At 43.6% G+C, this 21,575-nt stretch overlaps 1 protein-coding gene across 2 annotated transcripts in view; it reads left to right on the top strand.

Moving 5' to 3' along the window:
• Positions 1-20,204, top strand: part of FGL1 (fibrinogen like 1) — a 46,392-nt gene extending 26,188 nt beyond the window's left edge. The window contains exons 6-10 of one of the 2 annotated variants that reach the window (XM_056559099.1): positions 7,092-7,251; positions 7,781-7,878; positions 17,578-17,666; positions 18,186-18,373; positions 19,394-20,204. In XM_056559099.1, coding sequence (XP_056415074.1) covers positions 7,092-7,251; positions 7,781-7,878; positions 17,578-17,666; positions 18,186-18,373; positions 19,394-19,553 — 695 coding nt within the window. In that variant the 3' untranslated portion in view covers positions 19,554-20,204. The remainder of the gene's footprint in view (positions 1-7,091; positions 7,252-7,780; positions 7,879-17,577; positions 17,667-18,185; positions 18,374-19,393) is intronic. The other variant, XM_056559105.1, reaches the window with a different exon arrangement.
• Positions 20,205-21,575: the final 1,371 nt, after the last annotated feature.

Raw genomic sequence — 21,575 nt, 5'->3', positions numbered from 1 at the left:
AGGCACGCCGTGAGCACTCCAGGGAGGCAGCGGGACCCGGAGCGCTCGGCGTGACAGTACCCCCCCCCCCCCTTGGGTCTCTTCCTCTTTTTAGAACTGAGGAATCTGTGGATGAGATCTTTGTCTAAAATATTGGCCTTGGGTTCCCATGATCTCTCCTCAGGGCCACAATTCTCCCAATCTACCAAATTTTTTTTTACCTCGGACGATCTTGAAGGCGAGGATTTCTTTAACGGAGAAGACATCAGAGGAGCCAGAAATAGGAGCAGGAACAGTGACCTTGGGAGAAAAGCGGTTAAGTACAAGAGGTTTGAGGAGAGACACATGGAAAGAGTTAGGAATGCGAAGAGAAGAGGGAAGATGAAGGATTAAGAGTAAAATAAAATTAAATTAAAATAAAGATTAAGAGACAGAATTGATTTGATTCTTGATTTTAAAAGGACCGAGGTAACGAGTACCGAACTTGTAGCTAGGGACACGAAACCGAAAGTATTTGGCAGAGAGCCACACTTTGTCACCCGGGACAAAGACAGGAGGATTTTTTCTCTTTATATCTGCATGTTTCTTCATCCGAGAAGAGGCCAGTAAGAGCGACTTTTGAATCTCCTTTCAGATAGCGGAGAAGTCCCGGGTTACTTCATCCACGGCAGGAACTCCAGAAAAAGTGGGAATGGGGAGGGGGGGGCAGCGGGTGACGGCCGTACACCACGAAAAACGGAGATTTGGCGGAAGACTCAGAATTTTTGAAATTGTACGAGAATTCAGCCCAGGGCAGAAGGTCGACCCAATCATCTTGGCGGGAGGAAACAAAATGTCGCAAGTAGTCACCAAGAATCTGATTCACTCTTTCCACTTGTCCATTGGATTGGGGGTGATAGGAGGACGAGAAATTTAATTTGATCTTTAATTGATTACAAAGAGCTCTCCAAAATTTGGACACAAATTGAACGCCTCTATCCAAGACGATATGCGTGGGAAGACCGTGAAGACAAAAAATCTGCAGAAAAAATTGCTTCGCCAACTGTGGCAGAAGGAAGGCCAGGAAGCGGAATAAAGTGAGCCAATTTGGAAAAACGATCAACGACCACCCAAATGATTGTGTTGCCATGGGATAAAGGAAGATTAGTGATGAAATCCATGGCTATGTGGGACCAAGGTTGTTCAGGCACCGGCAGCGGAAGGAGAAGACCTGAAGGCTTCTGGCGAGGGGTCTTGTCAAGTGCACACACTGTACAGGCTCGTACGAAATTGGTCACATCCTTTTCCAGGGAGGACCACCAATAGTGTCTGGCAATAAACTGTAAAGTCTTTTTGATTCCAGCGTGACCAGCCAGAAGGGAGGAATGGCCCCATTTGAGGATCTGGAGGCGAAGACGGGAAGGAACATAAGTCTTTCCTAGAGGGATATGCACCAGAGAAGCAGAAGAGATCAGACACTCAGGGGGAATGATGTGCTGGGGAAGGGTCTCGGCTTCAGAGGCATCAGTGGTACGAGATAGAGCATCAGCCCTGACATTCTTGTCTGCGGGACGAAAATGGATTTGAAAGTGGAAACGCGCAAAAAACAACGACGATCTATCCTGGCGAGGATTTAGCCGCTGGGCGGATTGAAGATAAGACATATTTTTGTGATCTGTATAGATGGTGATGGGATGAAGGGATCCTTCCAGAAGATGTCTCCACTCCTCAAGGGCCAACTTAATAGCCAATAGTTCACTTAATAGCCAATAGTTGGTGAAAAATGGCATAGTTTTTTTCTGGAGGAGAAAAGGTTTTGGTGAAAAATCTGCAAGTGACATACTTTCCTTTAGCAGATTTTTGTAGGAGAACAGCTCCAGCTCCAACGGAGGAGGCGTCAACCTCGAGGAAGAAGGGCTTCAGAGGATCTGGTCTGGACAAGACTGGAGCAGAGGAGAAGGCGGCTTTGAGGTGGTTAAAGGCTTCCTCCACCTGTGGCGGCCAGGATTTCGGATTAGCATTTTTCTTAGTCAGTGCTACAATAGGAGCAACGATGGTGGAGAAGTGGGGAATAAATTGACGATAATAATTAGCAAATCCGAGAAATCTTTGGATAGCTCGTAAGCCAGTGGGGCGAGGCCAATCCATTACCGCAGATAGTTTATCAGAGTACATTTGAAGACCTTGACCGGACACAATATATCCCAGGAGGGGAAGACTGCTGCGTTCGTATAGACACTTCTCAATTTTGGCGTAAAGTTGATTTTGGCGTAGTCGCTGAAGCACTTGACGGACATGAAGGCGATGTTCCTCTAGGTTGGAGGAAAAAATTAGGATTTCGTCAAAATAGACTACCACACGGGAGTACAGCATGTCCCGAAAAATCTCATTAACAAAGTCCTGAAAGACTGCTGGGGCGTTGCATAAACCAAAAGGCATGACCAGGTATTCAAAGTGACCATCTCTGGTATTTAAGACGGTTTTCTATTCATCACCTGCTCGAATACGGATGAGGTTATATGCGCCCCTTAGATCAAGTTTGGTGAAAATCTAAGCTCCATGCAGTCGGTCGAAGAGCTCGGAGATGAGAGGCAGAGGATAGCGATTTTTTACAGTAATTTTATTGAGACAGCGGTAGTCAATACAGGGGCGTAGAGATCCATCTTTTTTTGCAACGAAGAAAAATCCAGCTTCAGCTGGAGAAGAAGATTTCCGGATAAAACCTCTTTTGAGGTTTTCCTGTATGTACTCAGACATAGCTTGTGTTTCCGGGGCAGAAAGTGGGTAAATCCTACCACGGGGCGGTGTGGTACCAGAGATCAGGTCGATGGGCAGTCATAGGGTCTATGTGGAGATAAGACCTCTGCTAGCTTTTTACAAAAGACGTCCGAAAAGTCCTGATAGGTCTTAGGAAGACCTGGCAATGGAGTAGCCGTGGAGACCTGGCAGGAGGAAACTGGGTGGAGACATCGCTTGTGGCAAGAAGTTCCCCAACTCTTAATGTCCCCGGTGACCCAGTCGAGGCTAGGCAAATGACGTTGGAGCCAGGGCAAGCCCAGAAGAATTTCAGAACTGCAGTTGGGTAGCACAAAAAATTCAATATGTTCATGATGGTGAACTCCAACACTCATAAGTAGCGGTTGAGTGCGGTAACGCACGGTGCAGACCAGTCTCTCTCCATTGACGTAAAGAAATGAAGAGAGGTTTGACAAGAGGAGTAACTGGAATATTGAATTTGTTTATTAGGGAGGCTTCAATGAAACTTCCTGCTGAATCCGAGTCCAAGAAGGCCACAGCGGAGAAGGAAGTATTAGTATTAGCGGGTATGGCAATCCGCACAGGTATAGTCAGTCGTGGAGAGGAAGAATTCACACCTAGCAACGCCTCTCCTACGTTAACTAGGTGCGAGCGTTTCCCTGACGCGGAGGACGAATAGGACAGTCTTTTAGGAAATGTTCGGTGCTTGCACAGTACAGGCAGAGGTTTCCGTTCCGACGGCGAATCCTCTCTTGTTGGCTCAGGTGAGACCGATCCACTTGCATAGCCTCCTCGGCGGAAGGCACAGGAACAGATTGCAAAGGACGCTGGAAGAGAGGTGTCAGGGGAGGAAACCGCCTGGTGCGAACAAGATCCTTTTCCTGACGAAGCTCCTGGCGTCTTTCAGTGAAACGCATGTCGATGCAGGTGGCCAAATGGATGAGTTCAGACAAGGTTGCAGGAATCTCTTGTGTGGAATCTTTGATATGACTGGATAAGCCTTTTTTAAAGGTCGTGCAGAGGGCCTAATTATTCCAGGATAGCTCAGAGGCAAGGGTGCGGAACTGAATGGCATATTCGCCCACTGAAGAACTCCCTTGGACTAGATTCAATAGGGCTGTCTCGGCTGAGGAAGCCCGGGCTGGCTCCTTAAAGACACTGCGTACTACCTAGAAGAAGGACTGGACGGGCATGTCCCGTGCCTCGGATCGCGTCCCCTCCGGTGACACAGGAGCAGCGCTCGCGGTCAGTGGTGCCGACCGGAGCACTGCATGTAGAGGCACGCCATGAGCTCTCCGGGGAGGCAGCAGGACCCGGAGCGCTCGGCGTGACAATAATATATCATTGTACCATACAGCTTTCCCTCAACTCTGAGAAGAGGTTTCTTTCTGGACACTTTGCCATAAAGCCCATATCGGTAGAGAGCTGCCGTGAGGGTTGACCTTCTGGAATGTTCTTCCATCTGCAAACTGGATCCTTGGAGCTCAGCCGGAGTGACCATTTGATTCTTGGACATCTCTCCTACCACAACCCTTTTCCACAGAATATTTTGTTTAATGGGATGGACAACTTTAGGAAAAGTCCTGGTTGTTCCAAACTTCTTTCATTTAAGAATTATGAAAGTGGGGTGACCCAAGTGGGTTGACACCATTGAGCGGGAAGTAATCCCGCGATGGTGTCACCCAGCAATGCAAGCAAGTGTACTGCCTCTGGGAGCGCAGAGGCAGTACACAAGAATGGTGGAGTGGGAGCTGTCAGCTCCCGCTCCCCCATTCACTCACACGTTGCAGACACTTCTGGCTTGCAGCGTGTGAGCCGCAGGGACGTGATCCCCGGCAGGCAGGCGCGATGATGTAACGTCATCGCGCCTGCCGGAGAACCCGTCCCCACGGCTCACACGCTGCAAGCCAGAAGCAAGGGAGAGACCTGCTTGTGGGAACGTGGATTAGGTGAATATAATTGTTGTTTTTTTACTTTGTTTGGAGCACTATGGGGGCATAACATCTGAGGGACACATTACAGAGGGCATTATATCTGAGTGGCACAGGACAGGGGACATTTAATATAAGGGGCACAGGACAGGGAGCAGTATAATTGAGGGGCACATGAGAGGGGAACATCACAGGGTGCTTTATAAGTAAGGGGCACATCACCGGGGGCATTATATAAGAGGGGCACATATGGCGGGGCATTATATGTGAGGGACACAGTACAGGGAGCATTATATGTGGCACATGACAGGGGGAATTATCTGTAAGGGGCCCAGGGGGGAGGACGAGGGCATTAGTATTATATGTGGGAGCACAGGACAGAGTAAATTATTATGTGGGGGGAACAGGACGGGGCATAATTATGTGTGGGCACAGAACATGGGCCATTATTATTATGTTGGGGCACAGGACAGGGGGCATTAATATGATGAGGGCACAGGACAGGGTACAGTGTGTGGTAGTATTATATTCAGAGGGTACAGTGTGTGCCAGTATTATATTTAGAGGGTACAGTGTATGGTAGTATTATATTCAAAGAGTGCAGCATGTGGTAGTATTATATTCAGAGGGTACTGTGTGTGGTAGTATTATATTCAGAGGGTAAAGTTTGTGGTAGCATTATATTCAAAGAGTGCAGTGTGTGGTAGTACTATATTCATAGAGTACAGTATATGGCAGTTTTATATTCAGAGGGTACAGTATGTGGCAGTATTATATTCAGAGGGTACAGTGTGTGGTAGTATTATATTCAGAGGGTACTGTGTGTGGTAGTATTATATTCAGAGGGTAAAGTTTGTGGTAGCATTATATTCAGAGGGTACAGTGTGTGGTAGTATATTCAGAGGGTACAGTGTGTAGCAGTATTATATTCAGAGAGCGCAGTGTGTAGCAGGGTTATAATGATTATTGTTTTCATGTAAAGGATCAGAATGCGCTGACATATTGAGGAGCCATTTGGGTGTCACGTTCTGCAGAGAGAAGATTTTGCTGTATGGAGTCCTGGTGGTATATACCATCTGGATTAGATATGGGAAGATGTCACCTGTAGTCACTGATATCATTGTGTATTCTCCTCACTATGTCCCATCAGAGCTGTAGTCACTTGTAAGTTCTGCAGTTATGGATGGTGGGTGAATCGACAACTCCCAGCATAACCTTACCAATGCTTAGGTCATACTGGGAGCTTTAGTTATGAATGGTTAAAACCTTTATAGCACTGTCCCATTTGGTGGCAATTGGTATATTTGATTATTATACTGGAAATAATTTTCTGCAATGAGCTACACCACTGGTGTCCATCACAACAGGCTAAAACAGTTTCTTTGGGGAGGGTTGTATGGGGTGACACCATTTTTTATCGCACCGGGTGACATCAACTCTAACAACGCCACTGAAGCCACACTTGAAACACTTGAAAACTTTCAGTGCAGCAGAAATGTTTGTAGCCTTCAATAGATCTGTGCCTCCACAAAATCCTGCCTCTAAGTTCTATAGGCAGTTCTTTTGCCATCATGGTTTGGTTTTTGCTCTGATATGCATTGTCAGCAGAGAGACCTTTTATAGACAGCGGTGTGTCTTTCCTAATCTTGTCCTATTAACTCATCAAGAGAAATGGGAGGCCTGGAGAACTAAATTTCAAATGTTATAACAAAGGATCTGAATACTTACGTCCTTCAACATTTTCCTTTTTAATAAATTACCAAAAATGTTTTAAAAATTCTATTTTTTTCTATTTCTATTTTAGCACAAGGTCACAGTATAACAAACTGGGGAAAAAAGGGCCTGAAAACTTTCTTCATGTACTGTATTATAGATACTGAGATGTGCACTGGCATTACTTACCATAACATTGACTTATTTTGTTTGTTATAATGTGGGTAGCAGTCCACTAGTCCACAGACCAATTAATAATGTCACTCTGGAAGGTGGTGGTGCTCTGCTTTAGATTCACCAATGGTATAATAGGTAGAGTCAAGATATGTGGCACTCACCATATCATTTGGCTTTATTCAGTGCTTTATAAACAAGTTTGCAGCTGCTGAGAATAGCAGACACCCTTGCCTATGACCACTTCATGTTCACTTCTGCTTTGTCACAGCCTTGTGTTATTGCTATTGTATAATCATTATATTATTTCTTCATTTCTTCTATTTTTATTACTATGACAAATAAAATATAGTTCCTCTTAATTCTAGGGGCTCTCTGTGCATATCCTCCCATTTGTCCTGGTAATACATATTGATTGACTGAAATAACCTTTCAAATAGGAGTTGTTGTCAGGCAAATAGATTGAGTTTTTTTTACACCATATCATTGCCTTGGGGGTCCTGATTTCAGCTGTGTTTTTACTGTTTTGCCGTTTGCCTATTTCTGCTTTGTGAACAGATTGTGGGGAGATCTACAATGATGGACAGAAGCGGAGTGGATTCTATAAAATTAAACCCCTGAAGAACAATAGCTCATTTCCTGCATTTTGCGACATGTCTGAGGGAGGGGGATGGACAGTCTTTCAGAGACGATCAGACGGAAGTCAGAACTTTTACAGGTAATCATCATATTTTTGTCCCAGCTGAAGAACAGGCTGGGGCAATGACTAGCACTCATCTGTGCTCACTCCTGTCCTGTCTATCAGACTCCCGTCTGAAAACACAGAGCAGGTTACAGAGCAGCCTGCGGTGATTGGATGAAGAGATCCAGCACAGCAGAGCAGACTCAGGGAGGAAGTGAATGCATGGTGAATGAGGACGGCCTCATTATTAATATTTTTTCTGTGACTTGACTTTACCACCTCAGTTGCCTACACAGCAGATGCTAAAGAGGACTGCTGCACAGGTGAAATGACCTGGTCTATTTGTTATCAGAATGAGAATCAGCTTAAGCCCTGAGATTGGATTTCCACAGATCAGACTATAAAGGCACATTCTAGCAATGGGAATACTCATCTATATATATTACTTTTGCAAAAAGAACATGTGAAAAATGTAACCCTATATAAATAAATACTGTAACAAAGAAATGTACTAATGACATTTTAAAGTAATTCAGACATTCCCCAATAATTCTGTTTTATTAAGGAACTGGACCGACTACAAACAAGGCTTTGGTGATTTCTCTACAGCAATGGGAGAATTCTGGCTTGGAAATGACAACTTGCATTACATGACGTTACAAGGTACTTCAGTTCCATGACATTACAGTGAATTTCCTACTCTATATAGAGTACACAGTGTGTTATAGATACATTCATTTATGCGAATAAGGGCTTATTATTGTTTATATAGTCTTTTAGCTAGTTTTTTGCATTTACAGACTGTTGTTGGCTTGAACTTGGGTTGACCAGCCAAATTATCCATCCTGTTCATAGACAGAATGCAAGCTGCTATGCATTTCAATTACAACATTTAATTACATTAAAGGAGTGGTGCAGTGGGTGGCAATACCAGTACCCGGTGAATAATGTGGGTGAAAAAAGGAGGTATCAGATGTGTGGCATCAGACAGGGGGGCAGGATCAGAATAGTAGCAGGTAGGCAGAAGAAAACGGTCTCTTTTGTAAAAGTGTTAGTGTGCACAAGTAGGTATTGAGGATATGCATTAGGTAATAGTTAACATTTAATAATATGCTTAGGATCAAATGTATCGACCAAACATTTTTTTTTAAATCAAACAAAAGGAAAGGTGTGCAAAAAACATTGATGTGGTGCTAAGATCTCTAAAGGGTGGAAGGGAACAACGTATGGTCCATGGGGGTGAAAACTTCCCCTGCAAGGCCCTACTCTCGCATTATTAATTCCCTTTTTGCCAAGTGTTACCCACCCTAAAAAGGGCGGCCCCACACAGGAACCTCTCCCTATTTCCACCTACAAACACTGCCATTTCCCAGGGTTTTTAGGTGGAAATAGGGATTGGTTCCTGTGTGGGGCTGCCCTTTTTTAAGACGAGTAACACTTTCCTCGAAAAGGTAGAAGGGAACAATGTATTGTCCATTGTAGCAGGTGGGGGTAAAAACATCCCCTGTAAGGCCCTACTCTCACCCTATTAATTCCCTTCTTGGCAAGTGTTACTCACCCTAAAATGATAGTCCCACACAGGAAACTCTCTCTATTTCCACCTAAAAACCCTGGGAAATGGCAGTGTTTGTAGGGGAAAATAGGCCCTCCACAGCAGCCATGGCAGTGGAAGGTGAGCGCAGAGGGCCACTCGAGTCAGACCTGTAAGAGGATAGACGATGGCGCAGATAGGCATTGGCCAACTGATTACATAGGATGTCTTTGTAGTAGGTCAGTTTGTTCTCCCTCTCAGTGGGTGTAAAAAAGGCCCCCATTTTGTGCCAGTAGCAAGGGTCCAATAAGGTGAGAGCCAGAAGTCATCCCGCAGCCGAATGGTGACAATTCGGTGGTCACTACGCAAGCAAGTGAGTATTTGCCATTTGTGCAAGTGACTCGGAGGGACTCCGTGGCGCCATCTCCACTGCATACTGCCCCGGTGTGTCTGGGTCTTCTGTCTCGCCTTCCTCATAACCCTCTAGCTCCTCTAGCTGCTCCTGCTCCTCCTCTCCTGTTAAATGACTAGAAAAAACGCCCATCTCACGAAACCTAAAATGTGCTCTACTGCCCCACTCCTCCTTTTCCTCCAGTTCAGGAATCGCTTGACAACCAGTTTGAACACGTGTGCCATGCAGGGAGCATTTCTCAGATTTCCTTGTCGCAGCGCAGACAAGATGTTCTTCCCGTTGTTGGTCACCATGGTTCCCATTTCCAGTTTTCATTGAGTAAGTCATGATTCGATTTCTTGATGAATGACTTTTAGCAGTTACTCCCCTGTGTGACTCTGTTCGCCAAAGCAAACCATGTGAAGAACAGTGTGTCACCGCCGTGCCCTGCATACATCGTATGCTGGAGGGGCACTGATACTTGAAAATAGAGGGAGGGGGGGCTCAACCAGACATAAATAATATGTATGGGGTGCTACTAGCAGCAAGGCCAAATAGATAACAACACAAAAATGAAAGAAGTCACTGCATAAAAGTGCACACCCACTAATAGAATATTACAAATATGCAAATCTTTATTGTATACAAAAATACAAACATGTAAATAGAATTAGATGAGACTACAAGGACTTCTAAAAACAATGAAAAAGCTCACAAAGTGAGCAAACCACAACTTGGGGAGGGGCCATGAACCACATACCCAACCTGTCCTGCAAAAATAACGAAAATCAGTCTGCTCCTACAAGTATGCACACCGAAAACAATTTGGATACATAATGTGACATAAATAATAAATACCCATGATATACAGAATAATAGTCAGAAAAATAAATAATATTAGTGGCAGACCACAGACGGAGGAGCAGTAGTGTACATATGCAGGACAGGACAACCAGGACCCCACGCGTTCCGTCACTCCATAGTGACTTCCTCAGGGAGGTTGTGGTAAGTCTGTCCATGTCTCTCTTTATATATTTTTACTAATCATCATACCTAACAGGTGGAAGTGTGTCCGTCAGTCTCTGATGGTGGGCGCACGCCGAGTCCCGGCGTGTACTTCCGCTCTCCATGTAGTTTGTGGGCACTTCCGCCCACTGTCAGTGAGCGTATGTGAAGTCATTTGTAATATTCTATTAGTGGGTGTGCACTTTTATGCAGTGACTTCTTTACTTTTTGTGTTGGGCACTGAGACTTGTCCATGCAGTAAAGGCTGAGGACACGGTGGAGGATGAGCAGGTGGAGTTGCACACTGTCACAGGACCAATGGCCTGAGAGCGTGACGGTGGAAGCGGCGTGACCTGTCCAAGTTGCTGATGTGGCTGTGCAGGAACCACATTCACCCAGTGGGCCATAAAGGACATGTATTGTCCATGACCGTAGTGACAGCTCTACACGTCGGCGCTGCCGTGCACTTTGGTACACACCGACAGGCTCAAGGACTGGCCCACCTTCTGTTCCACAAAATTGTGCAGGGCTGGTACTGCCTTCTGTGCAAAGAAATGACGGCTTGGGACTCTTCACCTCGGCTCGACACAAGCCATCAGTTCTCTGAAAGGTGCAGAGTCCACCACTTGAAAAGGGAGGGACTGCAGCAAGAGGCAACTTGGACAGGAGCACATTGAACTTCTGCCCCATTGGATGAGTGGGCGCATACTGTTGTCTCTTGGACATGGCTTCGCTGATGGATTGCTGGCAGAATGACTGACTCGAAGTAGGAAGAGCAGGAGCATCTGGAGCAACAGAAGATGGGTATGACACACAGCTCCCTTCAGCTGAGGTCGTGGAGCTTTGGCTGGCTGAAACAGGGAGCAGCCTGCCACTGGGTGATGCAGCAGGCTGGACCACCACATCGGAGGTATCTTTTTAGTGACGCTGCATATGTTGAAGCAGGGCCGTGGTGCCAACATTGGGACCCTGGCCACGTTTCACCTTCTGCCAACACATCTTGCATGTGGCCAGGTTAACAGCCTCCAGATGCTTGATGAAAAACTGCCACACCGCCGAGTAGCTGATTTTCCGGCCAACAGTCCGCACTGATTGACTGCTACTGCCCCCTACTCCAGGAGCCCCTGTTCCACTACCTCCAAGGAAGCTGCCGCGAAGCAGGTGGTCTTCCCTGGGCACGTTTCTCTCCAGACTTTCCACTTCTGCCACCATGCTGACTGCCAACCTTGCTGTCTCAGCTGCTGCCTCACGGGCAACCTGCAACACTCTTCTCCTGATTATGACGAAGGCATAGGACAGAGGCAATGGGAGGACAGGGACTGCTCCCGGGCCATGCCAACTGAGGGTTATGTCTGAGGAACCCACCGTCTGTTGACTGGGGGGGTCAGATGTCATTTGTGAAGAAATGGATGACCGTGTTAACCAATCGATGAAGGCAGATGAGTTGCTGGTCAAGACACGATTGCTGGCAGATACCTGGAGCTCAGGTCTCTCGCTGCGTCTCCTCCTGCCACTCGCCCCCTAGTCTGCTGCGACCTCTCCTGATGAATTTAGACCTCTGCCACTCCTCTGTGCATGTCCTGGCACTTCTCTGCCTGACATACTTAATGTGCATATGAGGGGAGGACAATGCGCTCCAGTATGCTGAAAGCAGTATTTGTCTACAACACCAGCAGGTGCGTACTTTTGCCTTACCTTTCACAGTATCTAGACCCTTAAATGGGCACTGTCATGAAAAATAATTTTTGATATGTTGTAGTACTCAAGTACTACAACATATCTCTAATATACTTTTATTAAAAAAAATGCTTTTAAAACGTTTTAAAAGCAATTTGAAATTCGGCCACTAGGGGGCGCCCTCCTAGTGGCCGAATGCAGTGCAGAGTGACGTCACAGCAAAATTCCGACTGATTCCGGCAGGGCATCAGTCGAAATTTTGCGCAGGCGCAGTAACAGCCAGGGCTCCGCATCGGCTGACGGCCCTGCTGCAAGGTGCGGGCGGCGCGGGGGGGTTGGCTGCTACAGCAAGGTGCGTGGAGTGCTGCTCTAAGGTACGGGGGGGATGGGGGGCGCTGCTGCAAGGTGCGGGGGGATGGGGGGCGCTGCTGCAAGGTGCGGGGGGATGGGGGGCGCTGCTGCAAGGTACGAGCGGGATGGGGGGCGCTGCTGCAAGGTACGGGGGAGGATGGGGGGCGCTGCTGCAAGGTACGGGGGGGGGTTGTTTGGGTTTACTTACCGAGCGGCAGGAAGAGTCTCTCCCGCATCCGTCCCTCCCGCATCGGCTCCTGGCTCACTCCTTCCCCCATGAAACTCCTGTCCTGGGTGCCTCCAGTTGTTTTACCACTACAACTCCCAGCATGCCCTGACAGCCAATAGATGTCAGGGCATGCTGGGAGTTGTAGTGGTGAAACAGCTGGAGGCACCCTGTTGGGAGAACTAAGGGCGGAAGTCCCCCCCCAGCAGGCATCAGTGACGTGGTGCCTGCTGGGGAAGTCTGCCTGGTAGTGAGCACACTACCAGGCAGACTAAATGCCATTTTAAAAATAGTAAAAAAAATAAATAAAGGCAGGGAGGGTGTTAGGGATAGAAGGGCAATAGGCAGGGACAGAAAAAAAAAATCATGATGGTGGGAGCTACCCTTTAAGACTTTAACAGGAACAAAATGGTACACCACTTAGATGTGCGCACAGGTTACACTTAATAGAGGACAATATGCTTTTAGTGCTCTGCTCACCCTAACTGGCTGTCTACTGTTAGCTTTTCAGTTGTTGTACACACCAGTGCTGCAGCACACAGTCGCTTTGTACTACACCCAGAATTGCTCTTTCTCTCTCAATCTCACTCCCTTCCCTATCAGTGCTTCTAGGCTGGATTTGGGCTTGAGGTGAATTGCTGCTGTAAAAAAGCTTTTCTGTGCAACACATTCTGCTCTCTGTCCCTCTCTCTCTGCAACAGAAAGCTGATGTGACTGTAAGGTGAATCCCTGCTGTAAAAATGCTTTTCTGTGCAACATATACTGCTCTCTGTCCCTCTCTATCTCTCTCTCCAATAAAAGGCTGAAGTGACTGGCCACAAGATGGCTGCCGATTATATAGGGCTGTGACATCACAGGGATGGCTGGCTGCTGATTGGCTGCATGCTTGTTCCTGACCCTTGTTCCCGCCTTCCCAGGATTCCTTGCCCCATGTGCACCCGCCATTTTAGATGCACTGGAGCCTGGACCGCACTAAATGGAGTTTAGTGAAGCGATTTACGCGATTGAATCGCGGCGATATTTGCATTTGTTGCCAATAAAAATTTTCCTGAAATTCGTAACTAATTCAGATTTGTCACATTCGATTCACTTATCCCTAGATGCAGCTCATAGCCATCCGTTCTTCTGGACCATAGTCTGGTGCCTTTCTTATGTGGTGGTGAGCTGACCTTCAAACCTTTTTATGTTTTTTAGTATCTTTTAAAGGAATCTCCCTCAAATGTTCTTAAAGGTCTGCTGAATGACCCACCTTAGCCTATCAGTGTGTTACTATTGTGAGCATGTGACACCGCACAGCATCCCAATTCCTGAAGCACCCGTGTAGCTCTTTCCATATCCATTGAGGTAGGGTTGTATCCAAATCACTGGGTCCCATCGTAATAGATCCCAAATTGGAAAAATCCTGTATGACCAGCCTGTCCAGCTCCTAGCTTTCTTTCCCTTAATCGACTACAAACATGCCCAGGTTTATTTTTCTCGACTTACAAGGCATTTCTGGGGATGCGGCATACACATTAGCCCCATGTAGCACCTACTCTACACACACATTTTGCAGCATGTGGCAAAGCTGCTGTGTCTGATGCCATGTTTATGTCTGCAGACTGCTCTTTCCTATACAGAGGATATATTTTTTCACTGTAAGCCCATGCAGTTGAATAGATCAGAGCATTCTATCGGGGGTGCTTGGGCAGGGATTTAGAGTAGTTAAAGCCAAGGTAACAAAAAAAACTTGTCCCTTTTACCATTTTTAAAAAGTTGGGATGTAATAAATCTGGTTTTAAATTGAAGCTTCACTTAACTAGTTCAGTCTCGGTATCCTCATATTTATTTACCGTCATATTGCTAAGATCTGCAGTGCATGAATGTCAGTTGATTTCTATTCAGACAGAACAAAAGAGAGATGTCCTTCTATTAACACGTCCTTGTATTTCCCATCCTGTGAAATCTGACTGGAACGTAAAGCATAAGTAATGTCCAGGAGCAGATAGGGAAAATTCAATCTCATGCATGAGTGATTTATGATTCCAGAATGGCCGTCTGTAAATACCAGCAGCTCCATCTACTTTGTTTACTAAATGCATCCCATGTTTTATTTCATGCATATGTGAAGGATATGACTACTAAAATTAGATGCATTTATATATGTTGGTCCAAAGTCCATGTTTTACCAACCCTGAAGACGAGAGAAGGGATATCCTTTATTGTGACTGCTGCTGGTACATGGATGACAGAGGAGCAGAGTCAGCAATGTGTATCAGGTTATCATGTTCATCCTGCATTTCTTCAATGAGCATGAAATATGACATTTCAGAAATATATTGCCTCTACACAGCAGAAATTGATTTTTAGGAATTAGTGAAAAAGCAGTATGGAATGGACTCCTTTTAAACCATATCTGTTCTGGGAACCTTATAAAAATCAGTGCCATCTCTTTAATATGGACAGTGTGTGTTCCTAATCTGATAAGGCAGTGTAACATTTTGGAGCCTGTCAAAGTTGCCGATTTATCAAACTGTTTGGTTTTCTCACAACATGATATGAAAGCTGATCTGTGAATGGTTGTTATATGTTGTGTATACTTCACTTTAACCCCCTGCTGGGCTGAGTCCTGGCTCTTGCTCTGGTGTAGCTCCACCCCCTTGTGATAAGATCACATGTTTTTATTTTCTTCTCGTTTCAGATCCATGTAAGCAGAGGACTATGTTGGCTTCCATGGACTACTAGATAAACAGGAGTCCCCCCCCCAATGAAATGGTTAACGAGGGCTGTGGGTGGGGGAATCTTATGCATTTCTTTTTATGTATAAATTAAAAAACCATAGGGCTGCTCCAACCAACAAGCAACAGCCTGACATTACCAGGGTGGGCAAGGACCATTGTTACTGTCGCTTTCCAGCCTAAATAATGCCAGCCTGTTACCGCCTAGGCTCTTCCCGGTACCCCTGTGGCGGTAGTTACCAGGGCAATATTTGTCTGTTAGCACTAGCTGTTTTTTTTGCTAACCTTAAGCCCCGGCTTAGTAATGGTTTACGTCTATAAGACAGCTTCCACGACTAATTCTGAAAATGTAATTATAAAAAAATACGCGTTGAAAAATAATTTTATTTAAAAAAAAACACTCCACAGCCCTTGTTAACCATTTTATTAAAGAAAAAAAATGCTGGTCATCGACGTACTCCACTGAATCTGGCCTAGTCCTCGGCATACACGGATCTAAAAAAAAAAAAAAAAAAAAAAACACAAAAAAATGGGTTAGTGCATTGTTTGCCAATCTCCCCTGGGGAGAGCGTCCATAATGGAGTGTCTTCCCAAACAGGGAGCCTCCATTTGTTGTAAAACTACAACTCCCAGCATTCCAGGCATGCTGGGAGTTATAGTTTAGCAACAGCTGGAGTCTCCCTGTTTTGGAAGACAGTGCTAGAAGAGTCTGTTCACATTATACAAAACATACAATGGGAACAGAGCCTTAAACTTACCACCCCTAGCTCCCGGACTGTAACTAATGACGTCTAATGGTGTCATCACTAGGGTACAGAGCTACACCGAAGCAGCAGCCAGGAAGGTAAGTGGACGTTGGGTACTGTTTCCAGTATATCCAGCTATCTATAGATAGCTGGATATGCTGTATAACCCAAAGTTTAATCGGCACTTTGCAGTGCTGGCTAAGTCTTTCCTTGCTGGGCCTGCACATAGAACTCTGCCCAGCAAGTGCTTATGGTAAAAGCAGCAATTTATACAGATCACTGCTTTTACTGTATATTGTTGCTGGGCAGGAGGAATACATTGTATATCTTCTGCACATCATGCGCTGTACCACACAGCTCAGCCCTGTCAGGAGCAGGGAGTCCTGTCAGTATAGTGATAGTATCCCCGGCTCCTGTATAGTATACAATGATGCACTATGCACCTATGTATACTATACAGCCAGCGAAGGTGAGCAATGATGATATGCATTACTCCTTACCTCCTTTGGACTCTGGGCCACAAAGGTGAAAAAATACTGTTGCTGGTGTAAAAAAAAAAAAAAAAAGTGGAAAATTAGCCTAACTCTCCAGCACAGTGCACCTTATTTTGGTTGGGGAAATGAGGGGGTGGCAAGTAGTGGCCACCCTATGGTCTGTGTCATTTGGGACTTTATGTACCAATTAGTGAGCACTATTTGATAATGTGTGTACACTGTATGTGGGTGCTGCTTCGTACTCACAATGTCGGAAAAGTATAAAATATGTGTGTTGTTTGGCTTTATATGGGCACAGTATGGTACTGTTTGAGCAATGTATAATTTATTGTGTATTTAAACAACTTTTGGCACTAGCTTGGCACTCCGTGTACTATCCATGGACTGTATAAATTTAATGGGAGATTTACGGCACTGTCTGTGAACAGCACTTTTTTTTGTTAACAATCATGGCTGTCCTTCCCTGTTCCAAGACTTAGGAGACATAGTTCTATTTCTTTTTCCAATAGCCAATAAACCCAATCACATCAGGAACAAATGTTAGACTAATAGGACTTGAATTTATTGTCCAATGATTATATTCTACACTATGTAACATAACATAATACCAAACAAATTCAAACTGTAATATTTATAAATGAATAGTTGTAGTAAATCTGAATGAGAGCAGCACTGCCCAGGATTTAGTTCAAATAGGGACCTTGATCAGGGGCCAACTTCATATATAAAGAAAATCCACAGCAGTAAAAAATAAAAAAAAAAGTGGAAAGTGCACAAAATGTCTTTGTTTTATCATATACCAAAAACCAGTTGTGAAAAAAAGGCAGTGGGAGGCAGCTAAAAAGTTGCACTGGTTTTTGGCATATGATAGAATAATAATAACATTTTAAGAGCTGCAGATTTTCTTTATATATGAATATTCTTAGTAGTTCTATGTATATGCATTGCAATCTCCAGCACCTTTGTTTTATTCATGTGTATGTAAAGGACCTTTACAATGTGCTTTTTAATACTGCAGAATTGTTCTAGGTGTGACTCTTGTTGATTTCTTTCCCTTTATTTTAGTGGGCAAAAATCCTTCAACAATGGCAGCAAAAAACACATCAAACAAGCATCATTGCCTAATAATATGTTCACATTATGTACAAGCAGGAAAGGCTTTCTAATGTATCAACTATGAATTATTAATCACTGATTTATTTTGGTTTTGCTTTTCTTTACTAGATGACTACATACTGAGAATTGACCTTCTGGATTTTGAAGGACAACGGAGATATGCTGATTATAAAAGCTTTAGAGTTGGGGATGAAGAGGTAATACAGACACCTAGTAAGAAAAAAGTTTATGCGTTTATATTTTTTTGTGGGTTTTCCATTTTCTAGACATGAACAGTATTTATAAAAGACAAACAAACCCTAACACATACTAAAAAAGCCAAAACTTTATATTTTTTTAGGGTAGAGGGTAGTGCTTAATTTGCACACCACAGCATTCCTTATAGCTGACATTTATGTGCCCATTTTGCCCCATTGACCCTATGGCAAAATATGCAGCCAAAAACCTACACATAAAAACCCCAAGAAGTTTCCCATAGAAGCCATTCTAGGAACACATCACTATAACTGGTTTGCAGTAGTTTTAGGATCTGTTCCATGACTGTTCCTACACACCACTAAAATCCGCTTCTATACATTTTCCACACATTATTTTTGTTGCACAGATATTATTTATTTATGTACTAGGGTCCAGGCTGTCAGAGATATTTGTTAAAAGCTAATTGAAGAATTCAATAAACATGAATGTTTGTCTCTTTTTCTATTTATTTACCCTAGAGTGGTTACCAGATAAGTTGTGGAGAGTACTCGGGTACTGCTGGAGACTCTCTGACTGGAGGCTTTAACCCAGAAGTTCAGTGGTGGGCAAACCACAATGGTATGAAGTTCAGCACATTGGATCGGGACAACGACAACTATGAAGAGAGTTGTGCAGAGGAGGACAAAGGTGGATGGTGGTATAACAGGTAACATCTGTGCTAATGATAAATTCTCAATGGAAAGATTTGTGCCCCAGTGAAGTACTTGGTTATACAACACCACCTCGAAGTACAGTCTAATTATTTGGAATTACAGACTAGGAGTGGTAGGCTAAGGCCATGCTCACACATGGGGGGGATTTTCCTAAGAATGGTCTTTCATATTCCGATCTTTTTTTTTTTTTTTTTTTTTTAAAGTAGAAATTTTTATTTTCCTTAAGAGAGACACATAAACAGTTGTGCAGTAACAAGCAACAATCAGTTGAAATGCTTACAAAAGGTAATCAGGTAGGTACCTCCGATCTATAAAACCATTGCATTGGCATAAAGACTGCGAGAAAGCATACAAGATTGTAGCCGTGCTGGTCACAAGTCAGTCATGAGAGACATGTATCTAGAGGTGAGCGTGGAGAGCTAGAACAACTATCTATCTAATCGGAGTTATAGCAACTGTTTAGAGAGAGGTTCAGAGAGAGGGAAGAAAGAGAGGTACTAAGGCAACAGGATAGTGGAAGAGAAAGAGAAAGTGGTAGTTAAGGAAAGGGGGAAACATATTCCGATCTTATGTAAAAGCCAACCATGTCAGTTGGGCTGGATTTATTAAGTGGCGCAAACCATATGGTTAAAGTGTAACTCAACTTTTATGCAAACTGTAAGCACACTACTAGAGGCAATAGGTGTTGTATACAATGGAGCACCTGAGGAAATGATCACTATAACTTCCCAAAGGATGACCACAGGTGATATGTAGGTTCTTCAACCTATGGTATAATCAAATAATTTTTTATAAATATTTTCCATTTGATTTATTCTGATAATGACAAATCAATAAATAATCATTACATACCAATAATTTATATTGCTGGCTACATGAACCTGTATCAATTAAAGCTCTGTCTGCTTATGAAAACCACTGAGTACATGTAGTATGTATCATTAGTTTTATACATGTGTAGCTTACATCTTTCTTGACACTGTATTTAATTGCTTCTGTGATCCTTCCACCAGGTGTCACTCTACAAACCTAAATGGCTTATACTACAAAGGACCTTACACATCTAAAACCGATGATGGGATTATTTGGTACACATGGCACGGATGGTGGTATTCCCTAAAATATACTGCTATGAAGATTAGATCCATAAACTTTGAACCAAATCTTGTTTAAATTGTTGTTTGCTTTTTTTTAGCTGTTAAAGTTAAAGCGGTAACCCCATAGTTAAAAGTTATCACCTGTTCACAGGATTGGGAATCAATTTCTGATCTGTGGGGTTCAATCACTGGGGCTCCCACCGATCAGGAAAATAGGAGTGCCCCAAGTAAATGAAGCAGCGTGCTCTGCCAACATTCCATTCACTTTCTATGGGACTTCCAAACATTGCTGAGTGCTGTAAATTCAGAACTTGGATAGACAGTGAATAGATTGCTAAAACTGATGCACCATTGACTAGAGGAATAAGAGACCTCTGCTCTTGTGATTGGTGGGGGCCCCAGTTTTCAGACCCCTTTTGATCAGCTGGTTATCACCTATTCTGTGGACAGGCGATTACTGTAAATATTGGGATGACCCCTTTAAGCCTTAGTAATGATTAATGCATTTCTTCACCATGGCTATAGGCAATCTTTTCGGAGGCCATTAATGTATACCACTACTATATAAATACTTCTGAACACCAGAAAATCGTTGGTGGATCCTGCTGATTTACAGAAAATGTATCATCAGAAAATGACTTTTATGTTGAATGTAATTTTAATGTTTTTGGTTTGTTTATTTTATATATCACTATAAGTATTAAAAACAAATCCTAAAATCTTGTTTTCCCTCTGGCCATTGAGCCTCGTAATAGGCTGACATTTCCTGTTTTCTATGGATCTCAGCGGTCATCTTATTATCATCACAGGTAGAAATATTATGAAAGGCAAAACCTCTATGATACATCTGAAGGCACAGAATCCACCACTGACAATAGGTTATGATCATAGCTCACGCATCTCCCCTTTCCCCCACTGATTGCACATGTTACAGAGCATGCCCACAACTGGCTCCCATGGAAGTCCATAGGTTGTTTTCTGGCTGAGGTTTCCTATCTTCACATTGCTGCTGTCATTAGAATTTCTGAACTGCTATCTCAAGATGATGGTCTCAACTGAACAAACGTACATGGTCTACAATATTCTTACAATAAAATCTTATATAGTAAGATACATAAAATAGAGCTGTAAATGAATAACATATTAGTGAATGTTCACCAACAGTGTCAAAGTCCAAAGCAGTTTATTTAAATAGTTTGACCTTAATCTGTTATGTGCTCTAGGCTGTTTCTCAAGCATGCACTGTAATTTCCATCAACTGAATAAATAGCCATTCCATGGATCAACAACTGATAAAATGATAGATAAATATACTATTTCCTTTATTTATATAATACCAATAAATTCCACAGAGCTGTACATAGATGGTCATAACTAACATCACTCACAGAATTAATGGGTATCTCTTATTCCCGTCTCCTCCAATCCCTGCCAGGTACCACCTATATGAGAGCACTCCTCCCTTCCTGTGATGCTTAAGCAATAGTGTAGTTCCTGCATAACGAAGGTGTTGTATTCTGTCTATTGATTCATTTTCTTGACCCGTTCTTGACCTTACACATCAGTCTCTGTTCCCAATGGGTCTAACAGACTAAATTGAAAATTAACTTATCACTATGTTTTGGAGTTTGAGAGAAAACTGTTGTACCCAGAGGAAATAAATATAAACAAGAAGAGAACATACAAATCCCTTAGTTGGATTTGAACCCAGTATGCCAGCATTGCAAGGCAACACATCCATCATTAAAGAGCAGTATTATAAAAAAAAATACTTCAATAAAACAAGATAGAAACGTACTTAGAAAATAGATACATACATACAATAACTTTTTGTTACAAACCAGCACCTATATCTAATACATATTACAACAATATTTATATAAACAGTTGTAATCCCAATGTGTGAATTTTTTCACTTACATGCTTAGACTATATTGGGGGGGGGGGGGAGGGGATACATTTAAAAAAAAAGTGGGAATCTGTGATTATGTTAAGTAAATGGCTTTACCTTTTCACAGCTCACTGATCAATAAAAGTTTATTATACATAGTGCAAAACTGTAAAACTGGTAGTTGGCAGCCACTGGCATGCAGAGCAT

This window comes from Hyla sarda, chromosome 1 (assembly GCF_029499605.1).
Source record: "Hyla sarda isolate aHylSar1 chromosome 1, aHylSar1.hap1, whole genome shotgun sequence".
NCBI classification, from domain to species: domain Eukaryota; kingdom Metazoa; phylum Chordata; class Amphibia; order Anura; family Hylidae; genus Hyla; species Hyla sarda.
Note: the sequence above shows the minus strand (reverse complement) of the source record. Positions and strands in the feature narration are given on the sequence as shown.